Source organism: Borostomias antarcticus, assembly GCF_949987555.1.
Source record: "Borostomias antarcticus genome assembly, chromosome: 2".
Classification (NCBI taxonomy): Eukaryota; Metazoa; Chordata; class Actinopteri; order Stomiiformes; family Stomiidae; genus Borostomias; species Borostomias antarcticus.
In genome coordinates this window covers 21,207,309-21,224,045 of record NC_140235.1, presented here as the reverse complement: position 1 = coordinate 21,224,045, position 16,737 = coordinate 21,207,309, and the positions used below count along the sequence as shown (strand labels likewise).

The window sequence follows — 16,737 nt, the reverse complement described above, 5'->3', positions numbered from 1 at the left end:
GAGGGCGCTCGCCAACGATGTCTCGCTCTCTCTCTCAACCTGTGTATATCTTTCTCTTTCTCTCTCCCTTGGCTTGTATCTCCGCCATTCTCTCTCTTCCTCTTACTTTTTCTCTCTTTCTCTCTGTCTCTCGTTCTCTAAACGTATTTCTCTGCACGTTTGTTCAGGGACCAGGACAATGCCATCATTCGTCCGTTACCGAGGGTCAAGAGGCTGATCAGCGACAACACCTGCCTCCCTCACATTGTACAGGTGAGACTGGCTTAGCACAAGCTCTGAAACTGCACCCTGGTCATTAACATGTTTCAAGCAAGTTCAATAGGATAAAATGCCTGGATAAAAAAAGATTGAGGCATCCTGTGAAGTTGTATTTTAATCTCCTAAATTTTTGATCAATCAATGAATCAACCATTGAATCTATCAAATGTGTGTTCTTCCTGTCCCTCTGTACTGTAGCTGCTGCTGACCTTCGACCCCATCCTAGTGGAGAAGGTGGCCAACGTCCTGTACCTGGTGATGCAGGACAACCCCAACCTGCAGCGCCTCTACCTCACCGGGATCTTCTTCTTCATCATGATGTACACCGGCTCCAACGTGCTGCCTGTGGCCAGGTCAGCGTGGAGACACACACACACACACACACACACACACACTATCTCTCTGTCCCACTTGGTGTGGTTTTGTTTTGGACTGCCAGTCATTCTCTGTCTGTGTCTCCTCCAGGTTCCTGAAGTATACCCACCTGAAACAGGCCTTCAAATCAGAAGAGGTGAGCTCCTCCGTACCTCACCAAACACAACCACCACCGTGTAGCTCACAGCTCTTTTTTTAAGGAGAGTGGGCAGTTATTTATTCTACTTTATTTAGACGGATAGAAAGCAGAGAGAGACACAAAGGAAGAGAGGTCAGCATGGTAGTTGTGACCAGGACTGGGGCTAGAGCCCTATGTTTAAGAGTCAGCGTTCTGGAGGACTGAGCTATCCTCCTCCATCCCTCACATCTCCTTTATCTGAACCCTGAGTGTGCTGTCCAGGGAGATGTACAGTACTTGTTCGTCAGGCTGCCCATTCTGACTCAGACAAGGCTTGGTTGCCTAATTCGCGGTCGACAATCTCCTGTGACCTCCGCTTGACCTGCGACCTCCATCTACCCCCACCCCACCCCTCAGGCCAAAGGTCAGGACATGGTGCAGCGCAGCGTGCTGGGCCCGGTGCTGCCCGAGGCTATGGTGTGCTACCTGGAGAACTACGAGGCCGAGCGCTTCTCCGAGATCTTCCTGGGAGAGTTCGACACGCCGGAGGCCATCTGGAGCAGCGAGATGAGGTAGAGAGAGAGGGACACACCACTCCCCTCCAGTCTGTCAATCGTCAGTCTGTCACCCATTTATGGCTGGCCCCTCCTTTGTCCCCGTATACTGTCTGATGTACAGATTTATCATTTTGAAAGAGCTGACTTGAACATTTAATTTCTTAATTTCAATTTCTTATTCAAGTCAGCCCACCCCAATATCCTGTCAATATCAAATCAAAAAGAATGCAATGTAGAAGCAACGTAGAATACATAGTAGTACTGTACGCACATCTAGGAACACACAGCTCACTGTCCACTCAGGTCTCCGTAGTGTATTTGATTGGCTGTGCTCGTGTCCCCCAGGCGCATGATGATCGAGAAGATCGCGGCCCACCTGGCGGACTTCAGCCCTCGCCTGCAGAGCAACACGCGGGCGCTCTACCAGTACTGCCCCATCCCCGTCATCAGCTTCCCCCAGCTGGACTACGAGCTCTTCTGCAACATCTACTACCTCAGACACCTCTGTGACGCCACGCGCTTCCCCAACTGGCCCATCCGAGAGCCCGTACGTTGGGCTGTGTGTGTGTGTCTTTGTGTTTGCTGGTGTTGGTTACTTTTTTTTCTCTTTTTTTTTTTTTTACATGAGAATGAATCAAATCAAATCAAACTTTATTTGTATAGCGCATTTCATACACAGAGGCAACACGCTTTTGAGGCAAAGGAGTTAATTGAGATCCTTGAGCTGTTCTCTGTGTACAGCATGCACAGCTTGAAAGAGGGAAACTGCCTATAGCTAATTGTGTGTGACTCTGCTGCCCCCTGCAGGTGAAGCTGCTGAAGGACACACTGGAGGCCTGGAAGAGGGAGGTGGAGAAAAAGCCGCCCTCTATGTCTGTAGACGACGCCTACGAGGTCCTCAACCTGCCCCAGGGACAGGGACAGTGAGTGTCGGTCTCTCTTTCTCTCTCTCTCTCTCTCTCTCTCTCTCTCTCTCTCTCTCTCTCTCTCTCTCCCTCTCCCCCTCTCCCTCTCCCTCTCCCTCTCTCCCTCTCTCCCTCTGAATGATACAAACGGCAGTGTTTCTGTAGTAACAGAGCAGTATGTGTGACCTGATCTGTGGTGTTTGTCCCCCAGACATGACGAGAGTAAGGTCAGGAAGGCCTATTTCAGACTGGCCCAGAAGTACCATCCCGACAAGAACCCAGAGGGCAGGGTATGTACGGTACCCCTACCACTCAACCTGTCTGAACACAGTACCACCACCACTCAACCTGTCTGAACACAGTACCACCACAACTCAACCTGTCTGAACACAGTACCACCACCAGGGTTTCTGTTAGAGAAAATCAGTACCGGTCAATGTGTCCGGGCAGATTAGACTTTTCCGGACAAACTGGAGAAAGTCCGGTCATTATATTACAATATAATATTAGGCCTATTATAGGTGTTTGTCGCGGTGATTGGCCGTTGTCATGATTCCCTGCGCTAGGCCTATATGTAATTGCACAGCCACAAAAATAGTCACCTTTGAATTGTGACTGTAGGCTAGAACATGAATGTTTATTTCAATTGCATGAATCGGATTTGAAGATGTAGGCTAATTGGTTTGGGATTCGCGACAGTAGCCTAATATGTGTATGTGAATATTGTGAATTTACTAATTTCTCTTTCCAGTTTTAGCTTACCCTTTTTATCAATAAAACAGCGTCATTATAACCATGGACATCGCAGTAGGCTATGAGGATGAGGAGGACATAACTGTTGAGAAACAACTATTAGGCGGGCTGGGGTGAATAAAGAAATGCCACAATGCATATCTAGATATATAACATTTTTATTTAAAAGTGCAAGAGGTTAGGCAACATGTAGGCTTCTCGTAACATTTTAATTTAAGGCCTACGGCTGGGCTGATAGGAATTCAAAGGCTAGGCCTATATAGTCTAATTTCGGCCTTTTATCAGACAGGCTAAAATAGAACAAAACTCTGAAAATAAATAGCCTATAGCCAACTTAAATAAAGTGTAAGAACTTACAATGTGCATAGGCTAATTTCCATTCGATATTAATAGGCCTTTCCATTTTAGCCTCAAGCTCCGTACATCGATCAGGCTCCCTCTCGCTTGCTATGGTGGCCCGCTAGAAATTTAATTTTAGCCTATTGTAGGCCTAATACAATTAGGGGGAATTATTTTGTCCGGACATTATGACCGGAGAGATGTTTATTTATCGGACTTCAACGGATTTTTCCGGACAAAAACCGGTAATTACCGGCTAACAGAAACCCTGACCACCACTCAACCTGTCTGAACACAGTATCATCACCACTCAACCTGTCTGAACACAGTATCATCACCACTCAACCTGTCTGAACACAGTACCACCACCACTCAACCTGTCTGAACACAGTACCACCACCACTCAACCTGTCTGAACACAGTACCACCACCACTCAACCTGTCTGAACACAGTACCACCACCACTCAACCTGTCTGAACACAGTACCACCACCACTCAACCTGTCTGAACACAGTACCACCACCACTCAACCTGTCTGAACACAGTACCACCACCACTCAACCTGTCTGAACACAGTACCACCACCACTCAACCTGTCTGAACACAGTACCACCACCACTCAACCTGTCTGAACACAGTACCACCACCACTCAACCTGTCTGAACACAGTACCATCACCACTCAACCTGTCTGTACAGTATGATTTGTATCAAAGTGTATAGCTTGCATGAGATTTATTTAAAGATGGGTTATATATGGGATATTTTCTAGTGCTTTTACTGACTTCTCTAGGTATATTATGTAATTGATTGCATTGATTGATTGATTTGTATTCATGTAAATTCAAAGACGTCACAGAATGCCGTCATTCCCAGAAAATAACACAGAAAGGTATTTAGAGTACTTATTTCCAGTGTGCTCCACTCAGTGGATGTATACTGCATATGTGTTGATGGTTGTTCTGCGTGTCTGTGTGTCCAGGACATGTTTGAGAAGGTGAACAAGGCCTATGAGTTCCTGTGTACCAAGTCAGCCCGCGTCATCAACGGCCCAGACCCGGAGAACATCATCCTCATCCTCAAAGCTCAGAGCATCCTCTTCAACCGCCACAAACAAGGTCTAGCACTCTCTCTCTCTCCCTTTCTCTCTCTCTTTCTCCATCTGTGTCTTTCTCTCTCCATCTCACACTGCTACACTGCATCTCAGTGCTGATTGTTCAAATTAAGACGAGAGACGCATTGTACGCACCTCCAAAATCAGTCCCTTGCCTATTTGGCAGTGGCTTTCAGATTTCAAAAGTAGTGAGATATCCTTTGAAGGTGCAAAGGGTTGAATCGGGTGTGAAGGGTTGAATCTGAACCCCCTCTCCCCATTTGTGCTTTCAAAAAAATCAACAGAACTGGAACCGTACAAATACGCCGGCTACCCCATGCTCATCAAGACCATCACCATGGAGACGGACGACGAGCAGCTGTTCTCGAAGACCTCGCCGCTGCTGCCGGCCGCCGCCGAGCTGGCGTTCCACACCGTCAACTGCTCCGCCCTGAACGCCGAGGAGCTGCGCCGCGAGAGCGGCATCGAGGTAAGGCGCCACTCGCCGCAGGCGGCGTGCATGTGTTCGTGTGGTACTGTATGCGTCTCGTAGATAAGGGAAAATTTAGTTCTGCACACCAGATGGCTCTTGTTAAAAGCTATTTTATATTGCGAGTGCAGTGACGTTTCAAGCACAAAAGGCTCTTCCTCATATCTTTCCTTATCTACGAGAGTGTGTTTCCAGCACCCAGCCTAACGGGTACAGTGGATTGCGTGTGACGTTTGTATATTTTTTTTACTGTATTCATCTCCCTCTACCCCATCAAGTCCACTGGCATTGGTGCAAAACGTGTTCTCGTCAACAGGTTAAATACGATATCTCTGGTTATGTAATAATGTGTTTTTATTTGTACTTGGCCAGGTGCTGTTGGAAGCCCTGTCTCGCTGTGTGGCTGTTTTAACCGCCTCCAGCAAGTCGGACGACATGGCTGTTCAGGTAGGCCGACCTGGAACCACAAACTCTCATATTTATTATTTTTATTTAAAAAAAATATATATATTTTTATAGCTGTTATGTTGTGTCGTGTCGTTACATTGCGTTGTAATGCGTCAAGGTGGGTTGCGTCGTCCCCAGGTGTGCGGGCACGTCTGTAAGTGCTACAGTGTAGCGGCTCAGTTTGAGGAGTGCCGAGAGAAGATCATCGAGCTGCCCAACATCATCAGAGACCTCTGTCACGTCCTCTACTACGGCAAGGTGAGGACTGAACTACCTGACGTCACTTGGACATTAAATCACAGCCCTCTGTCTCCATATATCTCCACGGATGAGTTTTTTTTTTCATTTTAGTGAGGCTTACCTGTACAGTGTACTGTAAGGTTAAATAAATGAATACCTTCCTTCTGTCTCTTTCTCTCTCGCTCTTCCTCCCCTCCCCTCCCCTCCTCCCCACCAGGGTCTCCCGCGGACAGCGGCCCTGGCGGTCCAGTGCATCAGCTCCTTCGCCGTGGACTTCTTCCTGCAGACCCACCTGTACCACGCCGGCGTGATGTGGCACCTGCTGGTGCACCTGTTCAACTACGACTACACCCTGGAGGAGAGTGGCGTGCAGGCCAGCCAGGACACCAACCAGCAGGAAATTACCTTTCAGTTATCTTTCAACTATTCATTCATTATTACGTGAGCAGTATGTGATTGTATGTGTGCAGCTGTATGCGTATATGACTGTTTTACAGACTGGAGCAAAAGTTTCCTCGTTGTGGACGATAAAGAGAAGTCGTGGATGATTAAGACATTCGAATCTAACGAAATTTAATTTGATCTATTCCAGGAGGTGGCGAACAGCCTGGCCAAGCTGAGCCTGGTGGCGCTGAGTCGCCTTGGGGGCTACAGCGCCGCCCTGGAGGGGGACGGCCCCGGAGGAGAGACCAACGGGGTGGAGGGTGTCCCCCCGGAGAACCCCACCATCCGGAAGAGCCTGGCGGCCATGCTCACGCCGTACATCGCCAGGAAGCTGGGCTCAGGTGCACCCGCTGAGGTGAGGGGTGGGCGGAGAGGAAGTCGCGCTCTCTTTCTCACTCTTAATGCCTTTCTCTCTCTCTTCCCCTCTCTCTCTCTTTCTCTCTCTTCCCCTCTCTCTCTCTCTCTCTTTCCCTCTCTCTAACCTACTCACACACACACACACACACACACACACACACACACAGAGGTCATGAACTGGTGTGTTCCATGTTGTGTCCAGGTGTTGAAGCTCATGAACAGTAACTCTGAGAACCCTTACCTGATCTGGAACAACGGCACCAGGGCAGAGCTGCTGGAGTTCCTGGAAGCTCAGCAGGAGGGGAACATCAAGAGGGTGAGACATTGTTCCCTTGTTTGTTTGTTCCCTTGTTTGTTTGTTTGTGTTTTCTTATTTGTTTATTGCGGTATCTATCCCCCCATCAATCTACCCATCCATCCATCATTTAGATCAATAAGAGCTACTGGCCCCGTTTTAAATGTCCTTCCTTTCTCTCTCTCTTGGAAAAATTCACTGATCTGATAATGATATGAGAGGATTGGTACAGTAACAGCTGTGCAGAGAAAGAATGCTGTCACCTATCCAGTTGTGTTAGATCAGAGATGACCCAATGGAAGGATGCATTCTCTCTGATAACTCTTGAACTGTATAGGGATTCCTGTGTTTAATCCGGTGTCTCCACCTCTCCTGTCCTCTTCCCCAGGGAGAGAACGATAAGAGCTTTGGCTCCGAGTTTGTGTTCAGTGACCACGGGAAGGAGCTGATAGTCGGAGAGATCTTCGTCCGTGTCTACAACGAGCAGCCTGCCTTTCCCCTGGAGGTGAGCCGGCCAACACTTCAGACACTCTGTAGCCCAGCGCTCAGCCACACACACCCACCCACACACACCACGGCAGTTCATCATCTTCACACCACACAGTGCAGTAGCAGCTTTTCCCAATGACCCAAGACCTCAGCATGCTATTGAATCTCATACTTGTAACGTAACGCTACATTTGCTCTTTTATTATCTGGCGTTTCCCGTGTCATGTTTTCCGACACTCCCAAGGGATTCAGCCCAGTGTATAACCAAGCTTAGCCTGTACATCCCTAATAACCTCTCCCGGTGTCCTCAGTACCCCAAGGCGTTTGCGGCCAGCCTGCTGGACTACGTGGGTTCCCAGGCCCAGTACCTGTACACGCTGCTGGCCATGAGCCAGAGCAACAAGGTGTCGGACCAGCAGCACGCCGAGAGGCTCCGCTGGGCAGAGATGGCGCTGGAGGCGCTGCGCAACGTCATCAAGAACAACCCCGGTAACCAACACCTGCAACCACAGTAACACCTACCTACCCGTGTTGACGTCAGAGCCTTAGACCCTGGGCCGAACTCCCAACGCGGAACCCCCGGTTCAGACCTAGGACACATTTGAATACTTTGAAAAACTATATCAGACTCTAAATTGTAATACGGATTCTAACGCATTGTTGTTGTTTTTTTTGGGGGGGGGGTGTAACTCCATGTTCTGACCTCTGCCATGATGTGTGGCATAACAAGCTTGTGGTACACATTGTTTTGGGGGTGTTTACATCGGTTGATCTGTTTTTTTCTCTGTGTGGGTTTAGGTTCGGAGACGGAGTGTATCGGCCATTTCAAGCTGCTCTTCTCCTTGTTACGGGTGCACGGAGCTGGGAAGGTGCAGCAGTTGGCTTTAGAGGTACCGGCTTGCTACACATCCAGTTTCTTCTCTCTCACACACACACACACACACACACACACACACACACACACACACACACACGTCACAGAATCGTACAATATGTCTTGTCTGATGTTCCTCATTTTAAACAAGTAACATTTTTTTTTAAATATAGTCAACCAGTGGAGTTTGGACACACCTTCTCATTATGAGTACTGTATATTTATCCCCAGGGGGCAGTTCAGTTAGGAGAAGTCTGCGAAACACGCACACACACACACACACACACACACACGATGGCAGCATGATAGAAGCCGTTGTTTGTGTCCCTCTGCAGGTTGTGAACACGGTCACATCCAACCAGGAGTGTGTGAGCAACATCGCAGAGTCCCTGGTGTTGTCCAACTTACTGGTGCTACTGCACTCTCTGCCTTCCAGTAAGAACACACACACACACACACACACACACACACACACTCTACCTTCCAGTAAGAACACACACACACACACACACACACACACACACTCTCTCTCTCTCTTGGACACACGCATACTGTCGTTTGGTTTGTGTCTCACATGTCTGATTGTCTGTCTACGGCAGGCAGACAACTTGTCTTGGAGACCCTGTATGCTTTGACCTCCAACACCAAGATAGTCAAAGAAGCCATGGCCAAAGGTAATTGCTGCCTGAATGTGTTCTTTTGTCATTATGTACCAGCGTGTGAGCGGTAGGAACTGTTGCTATGGCTATTGACTAACCTCCCTGACCCCCTGACCCTTCCAGGTGCGCTGATCTACCTGCTGGACCTCTTCTGTAACTCCACCCACCCCCAGGTGCGCTCCCAGACCGCCGAGCTCTTCTCCAAGATGACCTCCGACAAGCTGGTGGGACCAAAGGTGGGTCTGGACGCGAGCCCTCATAACAACAGGAGTCGTGCGCATGGCAGTGCGCCCTGTAGCAGCTTGGCTGACCGACACTCTTCCGACGGAGCCTTACACCTCTCTCTCTCTCGCTCTCTCTTTCTCTCTCTCTCTCTCTCTCGCACTCTCTCCCTCTCTCCGCCAGGTGCGTCTGACACTGATCCGATTCCTGCCGGGCGTGTTCATGGACGCTATGCGGGACAACGCGGAGGCGGCGGTGCACATCTTCGAGGGGACGCATGAGAACCCCGAGCTCATCTGGAACGACGGCTCGCGAGAGACCGTCTCCACCACCGTTCGGGAGATGATGTTGGAGTACGTGCCTCTTCCTGCTCCTCCACTTCCTGTCCCCCTTGGTGCTTCCTGTGATTGGCTGACAGGCCTGGGTCAAAATACTATTTGGGATGTTTTCAAGTATTTATTATCTGGTGCTTGTTTGGTTCGGTCTGACTCAGTGAATCCAAAGGGTAGTATTTGAAGGGACCTCAAATAGTGTTCCCACATCCATGGTTCCCACCCAGGTCTGCTCACAGAATCGACTGCACTTTGACGTGATTGTGAAACCACGCAGTATCAAGCGGCATTACTGTATACTGTGTTTTTAGACTCTGTCTTTTCCCCTCTTCCGCAGGCACTTTAAACAGCAAAAGGATAATCCTGACGTTAATTGGAGAGTGAGTTCAACCATATTACTTCATATTGTTTAGTTCTAACGCTACAGCCCTGTGACAGACCACAGTCCTGTGGAAACTGGAGCTCCTGGCCTATCAGTGCCATTATGACTCGCTTGCGTTACACATGGGGGATCTGCACATTGGAGCTCGACACATTGGGAATGTGGATGTGTTGCGACACTGATTTCTTGATGGTCGGTGTGTTCAGCTGCCGGAGGACTTCACCGTGCCGTACGGGGCGGGTCAGGGCGAGCTGGCGGTGGGCGGAGTCTTCCTGCGCATCTTCATAGCTCAGCCGGGCTGGGTGCTGCGTAAACCGCGGGAGTTCCTGGTGTCCCTCCTGGAGATCCTCACCGAGCTGCTGGAGAAGAACAATCCTAATGTGAGCGCACACGCGCACACATCAACCTACTGTAATACACACGCGCACGCAAGCACAACGACGCACACGTACACTTCCCAGCCCAGCATAATGTGCGTAAACACCGTAACACGCGATATCCCGTTTGATCTCACACGTCGGAATGCTTAAACATCTATCCACCTATCGGGGACATTGGAATTCCTAACCACCACCTCCCCCCCCCCCCTTAGGGCGAGGCCCTGGAGACGGTCACCACGGCGGCGGTGTGTCTGTTCAGCACTCAGAGCCAGCTGGCCGACCAGGTCCCCCCGCTGGGCCACCTGCCGCGCATCCTGGCCGCGCTCGCCCACAAGAACAACGCCGTGCCCAAGAGCTCCATCCGCCTCATCCACGTCCTCTCAGACAACGAGGTGGGCAGCCCCGCACGGCGGCTTCGGAGCATCGGATTAGAGAACACCGTCTCGGGCAAACTTGCCTTGTTAACGCGCCGTTAGCTGGTTTGGTTCATTTAGGTCGACGGCTATTATACTGTGTAGTTCCACTGTATAACGTCAACCTAACTTACTATGAGCGCTGCGCGGAAAATCACTACTCTTTGACGCCATAACGTGTGTGCGCGGGCGTGTGTGTGTGTGCGTGTGCGTAGCTGTGTGTGCGCTCCATGGCCTGCCTAGAGACCATCGGCCCCCTGATGAGTGGAATGAGGGTGAGAGCGGACATGGCAGGGCTGGCCTGCGAGGCTCTCAACCGCATGTTCCAGAAGGAGCAGTCCGACCTGGTGGCCCAGGTACGCCTCCTCTCTCTATCGCGCTCTCTCTCTCACGCTCTCTCTCTCTCTCTCTCTCGCTCGCTCTCTTTCTCTCTCTAGCTCTCTTTCTCTCTCTAGCTCTCTTTCTCTCTTCTAGGCAAAGGGAATATGGCCATTCCACTGCAGACTATAGTACTACTCATACCACTGAAGTACTGTACATACTGTGATCTTGATCTGCTCCCTTAACGTTATATGTCTTGTCTTCAGTATACAGGCTGTTCTCCACAGCCGTTTTTCTTATCACAGCCTTCCCAGTTGATCATGGTCTCCATATCGCGTGTATACCTGTGCTGTGTTTCCCCCAGGCTCTAAGGGTGGAGCTGGTGCCATACCTGCTCCGTCTCCTGGAGGGGGTGGGCCTGGAGACGCTGGACAACCCCTCGGCCACCAAGGCCCAGATCGTCAAGGCCCTCAAGTCCATGACGCGCAGCCTGCAGTACGGAGAACAGGTAGGGGAACGGGTATCTCCCCGCTCAGACCGCTTGAAGGCCGGTTCATCCGTCTGCACCTGAAAACAATTAGAATGGTCCAACACAAGGTTTAAGGTTTAAGTCCCAATGATTGTCACACACCTGAGTGTGTGAAATTTGTTCTCCGCATTTGACCCATCCCCTGGGGGAGCGGTGAGCAGCAGCGCCGTGCTCGGGAATCATTTGGTGATCTAACCCCCCAATTCCAACCCTTGATGCTGAGTGCCAAGCAGGGAGGCAATGGGTACCATTTTTATAGTCTTTGGTATGACTCGGCTGGGGATCGAACTCCCGACCTCCCAGTCTCAGGGCGGACACTCTAACCACAAGGCCACTGAGCTAGGCATCCCGATGCGGTTTTCACGTTCTTATCATAGTCCACTGACATGGGTGTAAGCCAGGCTTCACTGCTACAGTAGTGGTCTCACATGGTCTCTCTGATCCCCTGGTCCTGTGTGCCGCAGGTGAACGAGATCCTGTCGCGGTCCACGGTGTGGAGTGCCTTCAAAGACCAGAAACACGACCTCTTCATCTCAGAGTCCCAGACCGCCGGGTACCTGACAGGTACGGAGGGGGTCTGAACCCCACCCCACTAGAGTGGCATGGAAACACACTCCCAAACACTCACATGCATAAGCACACACACCGTAGTTGTAGTGTAGCTAAGGGTGTGTATGGAATATACCGATTTTTTTCATGGGAAAAGACTACCTTTTATTTCATTTTATTTTTAATAAAAACTGCATAGTTGCGAACTTGCGGTAAATATTCTATTACAGTAGACCCACTTCTTCAATTACAACTTAAAAACTCCGCTTGACACTTGTCGAATAGTGGAGCCAATTTATTTGGGTCATTTTCATGATCCAAGGTAAGTTTCACGGGGTACTGTACTTTCTAAGCTGCTCGTGAATCATTCTGCTCTACGCTGCCCTTAACAGCTGTTTGTGGCCGACACTCACCGACTGCTTGGTGCCTCTCTTGACACCTTCCCACCCTTTCCCTCTCGACCTCCTCCTCTCCTCGCTCTCTTCCTCTCCTCCCTCCTCGTTTCCTCCTCAGGTGTGTCCACTCCTTCTCTCATGGCCGCCAGCAGTCCCCTGCGGAGCGGGCTCTAAGGGCCTGTGCAGGTCCTCCCTTGCTCTGACGCAGGTAGACTTTGTCCTCGCTGGCTTCCACCACTTTCATCCCTCTTCGCCCTCTTTTCTTTCATCCCTCCGTTGTCCCCTCCTCCGTTCCCCCCATCTCCTCTTTCCCAAACCTCTCTGCTCCAAGACCCCTGAGGGAGGAGGACAGAGGATGGACCCAACAAGGTGGCAGACTTTGATTACCACAAGTCTGACTTTGAAACTCCCAACAGTGACAATATGTCCATCGGTCATATCAAGCCCTAAACCTCCACAGCATCTCCAGTCGCATCCTACCACCCAAACACCATCATGCCTCCACCAGCACAACCCTCTAACCAGACATCATAACATAACGTAGCCAGACAACATAGAGATCTCTCTAGTACCACTATCATGCTTGTAGCATTTACCACTGTAAAGGCTAAATATCCGAATGATCAACTTTTGAATTTATGTCAATTGATTTCTGTTCAGGAAATGAAAAGACATGCATCATTGGACGCCTCACTCCCAGTGGACAACATGAAAGTATTCAGCACACTTTGTTCAGTGCGGTCCAGTGTTAGAAACCTGGTCATTCCTTTCACTCCTCCCTCTCTGTGTGCGTCCTGTAGGTCCCGGAGTAGCAGGCTACCTTACAGCAGGAACCGGCGCCACGGTGCTTCCCAGCGTCCCGCCCCCTGTGGACAATGACGTCGGAGACCTGGGCTGACAGATGGACAGACAGACAAAAAAAGACTGATGATGCGCTCAGGCACCCAGAATGCCCTGCGGCTCCACAGCTGCAGCTCAAAGAGACAACTCCTCAGCTCCTTGATGGAGGGAGGGAAGGAGAGAGAGAACAAAGGAAAGGGAGAATGGAGGGAAAGAGTGAGAGTGGGCCATCGCTGACTGTGCCCACAATGTCCGCCACAGCCTTCAACTGTCACTCCCCTGCCCCACACAGCACTCAGTCTTCATAAACATTTTGATTGTTTTATTAAACCGACGACAACACTCTTGTGCTGTCGATGTTCCTCGTTTTTTTTGTTTTCGATTCTTTGTGCTTCTCTCGTTTCTTCCGATGAGACGAACATAGTTTACTTTTGTATGAATATATTTTTTACTCTTGATTTTTTTTTGGGTGGGGGGGGACTACAGAAGACTGAGGAAGAAAACTTGTAAATTTGAGCCTGCCTCTTCTCTGTTCTCTCCATCATCTCCATCATGCCCTGTCTCACCTCCCCTGCTCAGCCACACATCCTCCCTCACACACACACACGCCACCTGTGGTTTTGGAGGTTGTTTGGCCTGACTATGTGATCACAGGGCAAAGTTAGCTTCATTTCCGTCTGACTGGACACACCTGCCGTTTACCTGTTAACAAGAACGGGTTGTTTGCATCAGTACATTTCCTAGTTTTATAATGTTTCAGAGTGTTGTATGGAAAAGGTTATCAACTCTTAAATGAGGCTGTCGCTAAACTGTATTATATTGTTGTGCTACCCCTCTTTAATCTCAAGGAAACGACGCTTGAACGTTCAGGCTGGAGCTGACGATTAGGGCCCCTGTCTGCCCTCTAATGAAGTTGGCATAGTGCTCTCCTCTTCTCCAGTCTCTGTACCCTGACATGATTATGGTCCTGTTCCACACTTCCATTCTGCTCACTCCCCATGAAGGCTGCCCTTTCTGCCTCTTCCAACAAAAGTACAATTGTTTTTCTGTGTTATTTTCCTTCCCCAGAATGCAAAAAGCACTAGAATATTAACAGCCTTTACAAACTGAAATGAGCTTCTGCTAAGACACGAGGAATGATGATACTGATTCTGATTATATAAATCGTATGTGAAAGACTAGTGCAATTGTGAAATGTTCAATGTAATATGACATACTATATGAACTTTCTATATTGAATGTACAAAAGATCAGTCACACTTGTACATAAAATTTTAAGAATAAAAGGGAACCCACAGTGTTGTTATTTTGTATTAGCCTCTGTGATGTCACCACACCTCTGCTGAGACTGACTGTTTCAGTTTTGGGATCTAGGCTAAGAAACATTACATTAATCTGCTAATAACAGCTGGCTAGAAAAAGCCTCTCTCTTAGATGGTTGGAAAATAAGTGATTTTCTTAAATTTATTCTAAGGTATAATCTATTCTCTATTCTAGTTTGGATAAATTATCCTACATTGTGGTTCTGCAATTCCGGTTTATGCTGCCAGGGAAAGGGATGTCTGGGGCCCCCTGATGGAACTGCTGCCTCCACGACCCGACCCCGGATAAGCGGATGAAGATGGATGTGGTTCCGCAACTGCAAACTACCCGTGTTTCATTAGGAAGTTTCAATTAAATTTTGTTTCAGTAAAATTTGTTGGCCCAATCAATTGCTGAAACGTATTTTCATGCAGGCAATATGGACCTTGTAGCTCCATGATATGGACAGGGTTGATACTAGAATGGAATTGCTCAATCCTTGCTGCCTGCACACCTCCTGGCGGGCAAACGATTCCGCTGTGAGCATTTGATGACGTCTAACGTAAATGTGAAGAGGTCCCGTCCCTACTCCCTCCGGACGATCCATTCTAGCATCAACCCTGGGGGTTCAAAACAGAAGTGCAATAATGCTAACAATTATTTTTTTAAGAGCTAAGGCTTCTCTTGCAAATCATATTCTATTATACTAAGAAGACAGATACACTCACTTTAAAATGTGTTTATTTATTTTTGTGAGTGGCGACACGCACCAAAGATAGCAAATTTTGTCAATCCCTCCATCCCGTTGTTGACCTGCATTTCTATGTTGCCACAGGAGGCAGTGGTCCCAGTACACTCAAATAAAAAGACTATCGCGCAATATCAAGTTCCTCGGTAGTATAGTGGATAGGGCGACCACCTCCCATGTGAAAGGTCAGGGGTTCAAGCCATGGTGTGGAATATTTGTCACTGGATGTTATAGAAGTTATGTAAAAATGTGGTTACCTGGTAGTTGATGTAGGTGAAATTCTTGCCCACATCATGGTGCCATGTCAGTTATTGAATTTATGTGCAGTAATTGAACATTTGAAATACATTTTGAAATTATACCTACGGTATAGGTGTCTCAGTAATTACCCATATATATTAGACTATACTTTGCATGTATTTACCAGGTAAATGTTTAGTAATTGGGGGACTATGAAAGGAAGGGTTACCCAAAAAATGTTCAGAGTAAGTTTATTTAGCAATAGAAATCCATACCAATGGGCCTAGGATATAGACAAACTACTGGTGGAATGGTGGTGGAGCAATAGCGGCATTTCGGATTACTAGCGGACCGCTGTCCCTGACGTTAATAATCCGCCAGAGGTCCGCTTGCCATTCGATGTGCAAATGGCCAGGAACCCGCCAGCGGATTCGACTGGAGGTCCGCCAGCTCGTCCATCGGGGACCCGCTGTAGGTCCGCTAGCCTTGTGTTATGAGCAGGCAAGCGCCTTGCATGGCAGCTGCCGCCATTGGTGTGTGAATGGCGCTCCGGGCCAGTACCTAACCTAACCTAACCTAACGGTCCCTGGCAGGGCAGTATACTGGAGTATAGCATAGTATACTGACGTGGACCAGAGCCAACTCTGGATGAGAGCTTTTCCAGACCCTGAATCACATTTCCAAAATTCAGATACAGGGGCTGGTGCCAAGTCATGACAGAAGGGTTATTATATTGTCTTGAACCAAGCAGGTTCTGTACAGTACTCACTCTGACAGTACCCGTCTGTCACCTAATCTCAATATGAACTTCCACGGTTCAAGTTCAGACAATATAATAACACTTCTGCCATGGCCCAGCCAAGACCCAGTATTGTCTAGAATTGTCTAGAAACAATTATTTAATACATTGATTATGCCATCACATTTCACTGTGGTTGGGACATTATTTATTTGCATTCTAACAGAATAATTAATCCGAAGCGACGTACATCAAATTGTAGGCTACACCGGGACATGAACCAGAGACCTTAGGGTGGTAGTCAGGTGCTGTCACCAGTGTCCTATCTTTGAGCACTCATGAGTTAACACATTGTGCTGTAGACATTTCAAATCAAGCTCATTGTGAATTCAAGTGTTCCAAAACACAAGGCATGTTCGATATAATTATATATGACCAAGACATTATAGTGTTCTGTCTAGAAACAATTCTTTAGATCTTTGTCCATAGACTATAGGCCTACAGGTCAAAATACTTGTCAAGAAGGTTTTGATTTAATTTGGCTCAGGAGCATGTGACCAATAAACTTGATTTGTAACTTGACAGGAAACATTTTCTTAAGTCTATACATTTGTAAACAGTTTGTGTTTACACCAATGAGATACATCAGGCT

At 48.6% G+C, this 16,737-nt stretch overlaps 1 protein-coding gene across 1 annotated transcript in view; it reads left to right on the top strand.

Moving 5' to 3' along the window:
• Positions 1 to 14,337, top strand: part of dnajc13 (DnaJ heat shock protein family (Hsp40) member C13) — a 42,034-nt gene extending 27,697 nt beyond the window's left edge. The window contains exons 31-58 of the mRNA XM_084460961.1: positions 168 to 252; positions 457 to 611; positions 724 to 769; positions 1,169 to 1,323; positions 1,654 to 1,855; positions 2,116 to 2,231; positions 2,425 to 2,503; positions 4,288 to 4,423; positions 4,704 to 4,888; positions 5,261 to 5,335; positions 5,474 to 5,593; positions 5,793 to 5,986; positions 6,182 to 6,374; positions 6,579 to 6,692; positions 7,060 to 7,176; positions 7,472 to 7,649; positions 7,959 to 8,050; positions 8,370 to 8,469; positions 8,634 to 8,708; positions 8,817 to 8,929; positions 9,099 to 9,268; positions 9,585 to 9,627; positions 9,836 to 10,009; positions 10,222 to 10,401; positions 10,638 to 10,778; positions 11,108 to 11,251; positions 11,737 to 11,836; positions 13,017 to 14,337. Of these exons, the coding sequence (XP_084317087.1) occupies positions 168 to 252; positions 457 to 611; positions 724 to 769; positions 1,169 to 1,323; positions 1,654 to 1,855; positions 2,116 to 2,231; positions 2,425 to 2,503; positions 4,288 to 4,423; positions 4,704 to 4,888; positions 5,261 to 5,335; positions 5,474 to 5,593; positions 5,793 to 5,986; positions 6,182 to 6,374; positions 6,579 to 6,692; positions 7,060 to 7,176; positions 7,472 to 7,649; positions 7,959 to 8,050; positions 8,370 to 8,469; positions 8,634 to 8,708; positions 8,817 to 8,929; positions 9,099 to 9,268; positions 9,585 to 9,627; positions 9,836 to 10,009; positions 10,222 to 10,401; positions 10,638 to 10,778; positions 11,108 to 11,251; positions 11,737 to 11,836; positions 13,017 to 13,114 (3,580 nt within the window). The 3' untranslated portion in view covers positions 13,115 to 14,337. The remainder of the gene's footprint in view (positions 1 to 167; positions 253 to 456; positions 612 to 723; positions 770 to 1,168; positions 1,324 to 1,653; positions 1,856 to 2,115; positions 2,232 to 2,424; positions 2,504 to 4,287; positions 4,424 to 4,703; positions 4,889 to 5,260; positions 5,336 to 5,473; positions 5,594 to 5,792; positions 5,987 to 6,181; positions 6,375 to 6,578; positions 6,693 to 7,059; positions 7,177 to 7,471; positions 7,650 to 7,958; positions 8,051 to 8,369; positions 8,470 to 8,633; positions 8,709 to 8,816; positions 8,930 to 9,098; positions 9,269 to 9,584; positions 9,628 to 9,835; positions 10,010 to 10,221; positions 10,402 to 10,637; positions 10,779 to 11,107; positions 11,252 to 11,736; positions 11,837 to 13,016) is intronic.
• The last annotated feature ends 2,400 nt before the right edge of the window (positions 14,338 to 16,737 follow it).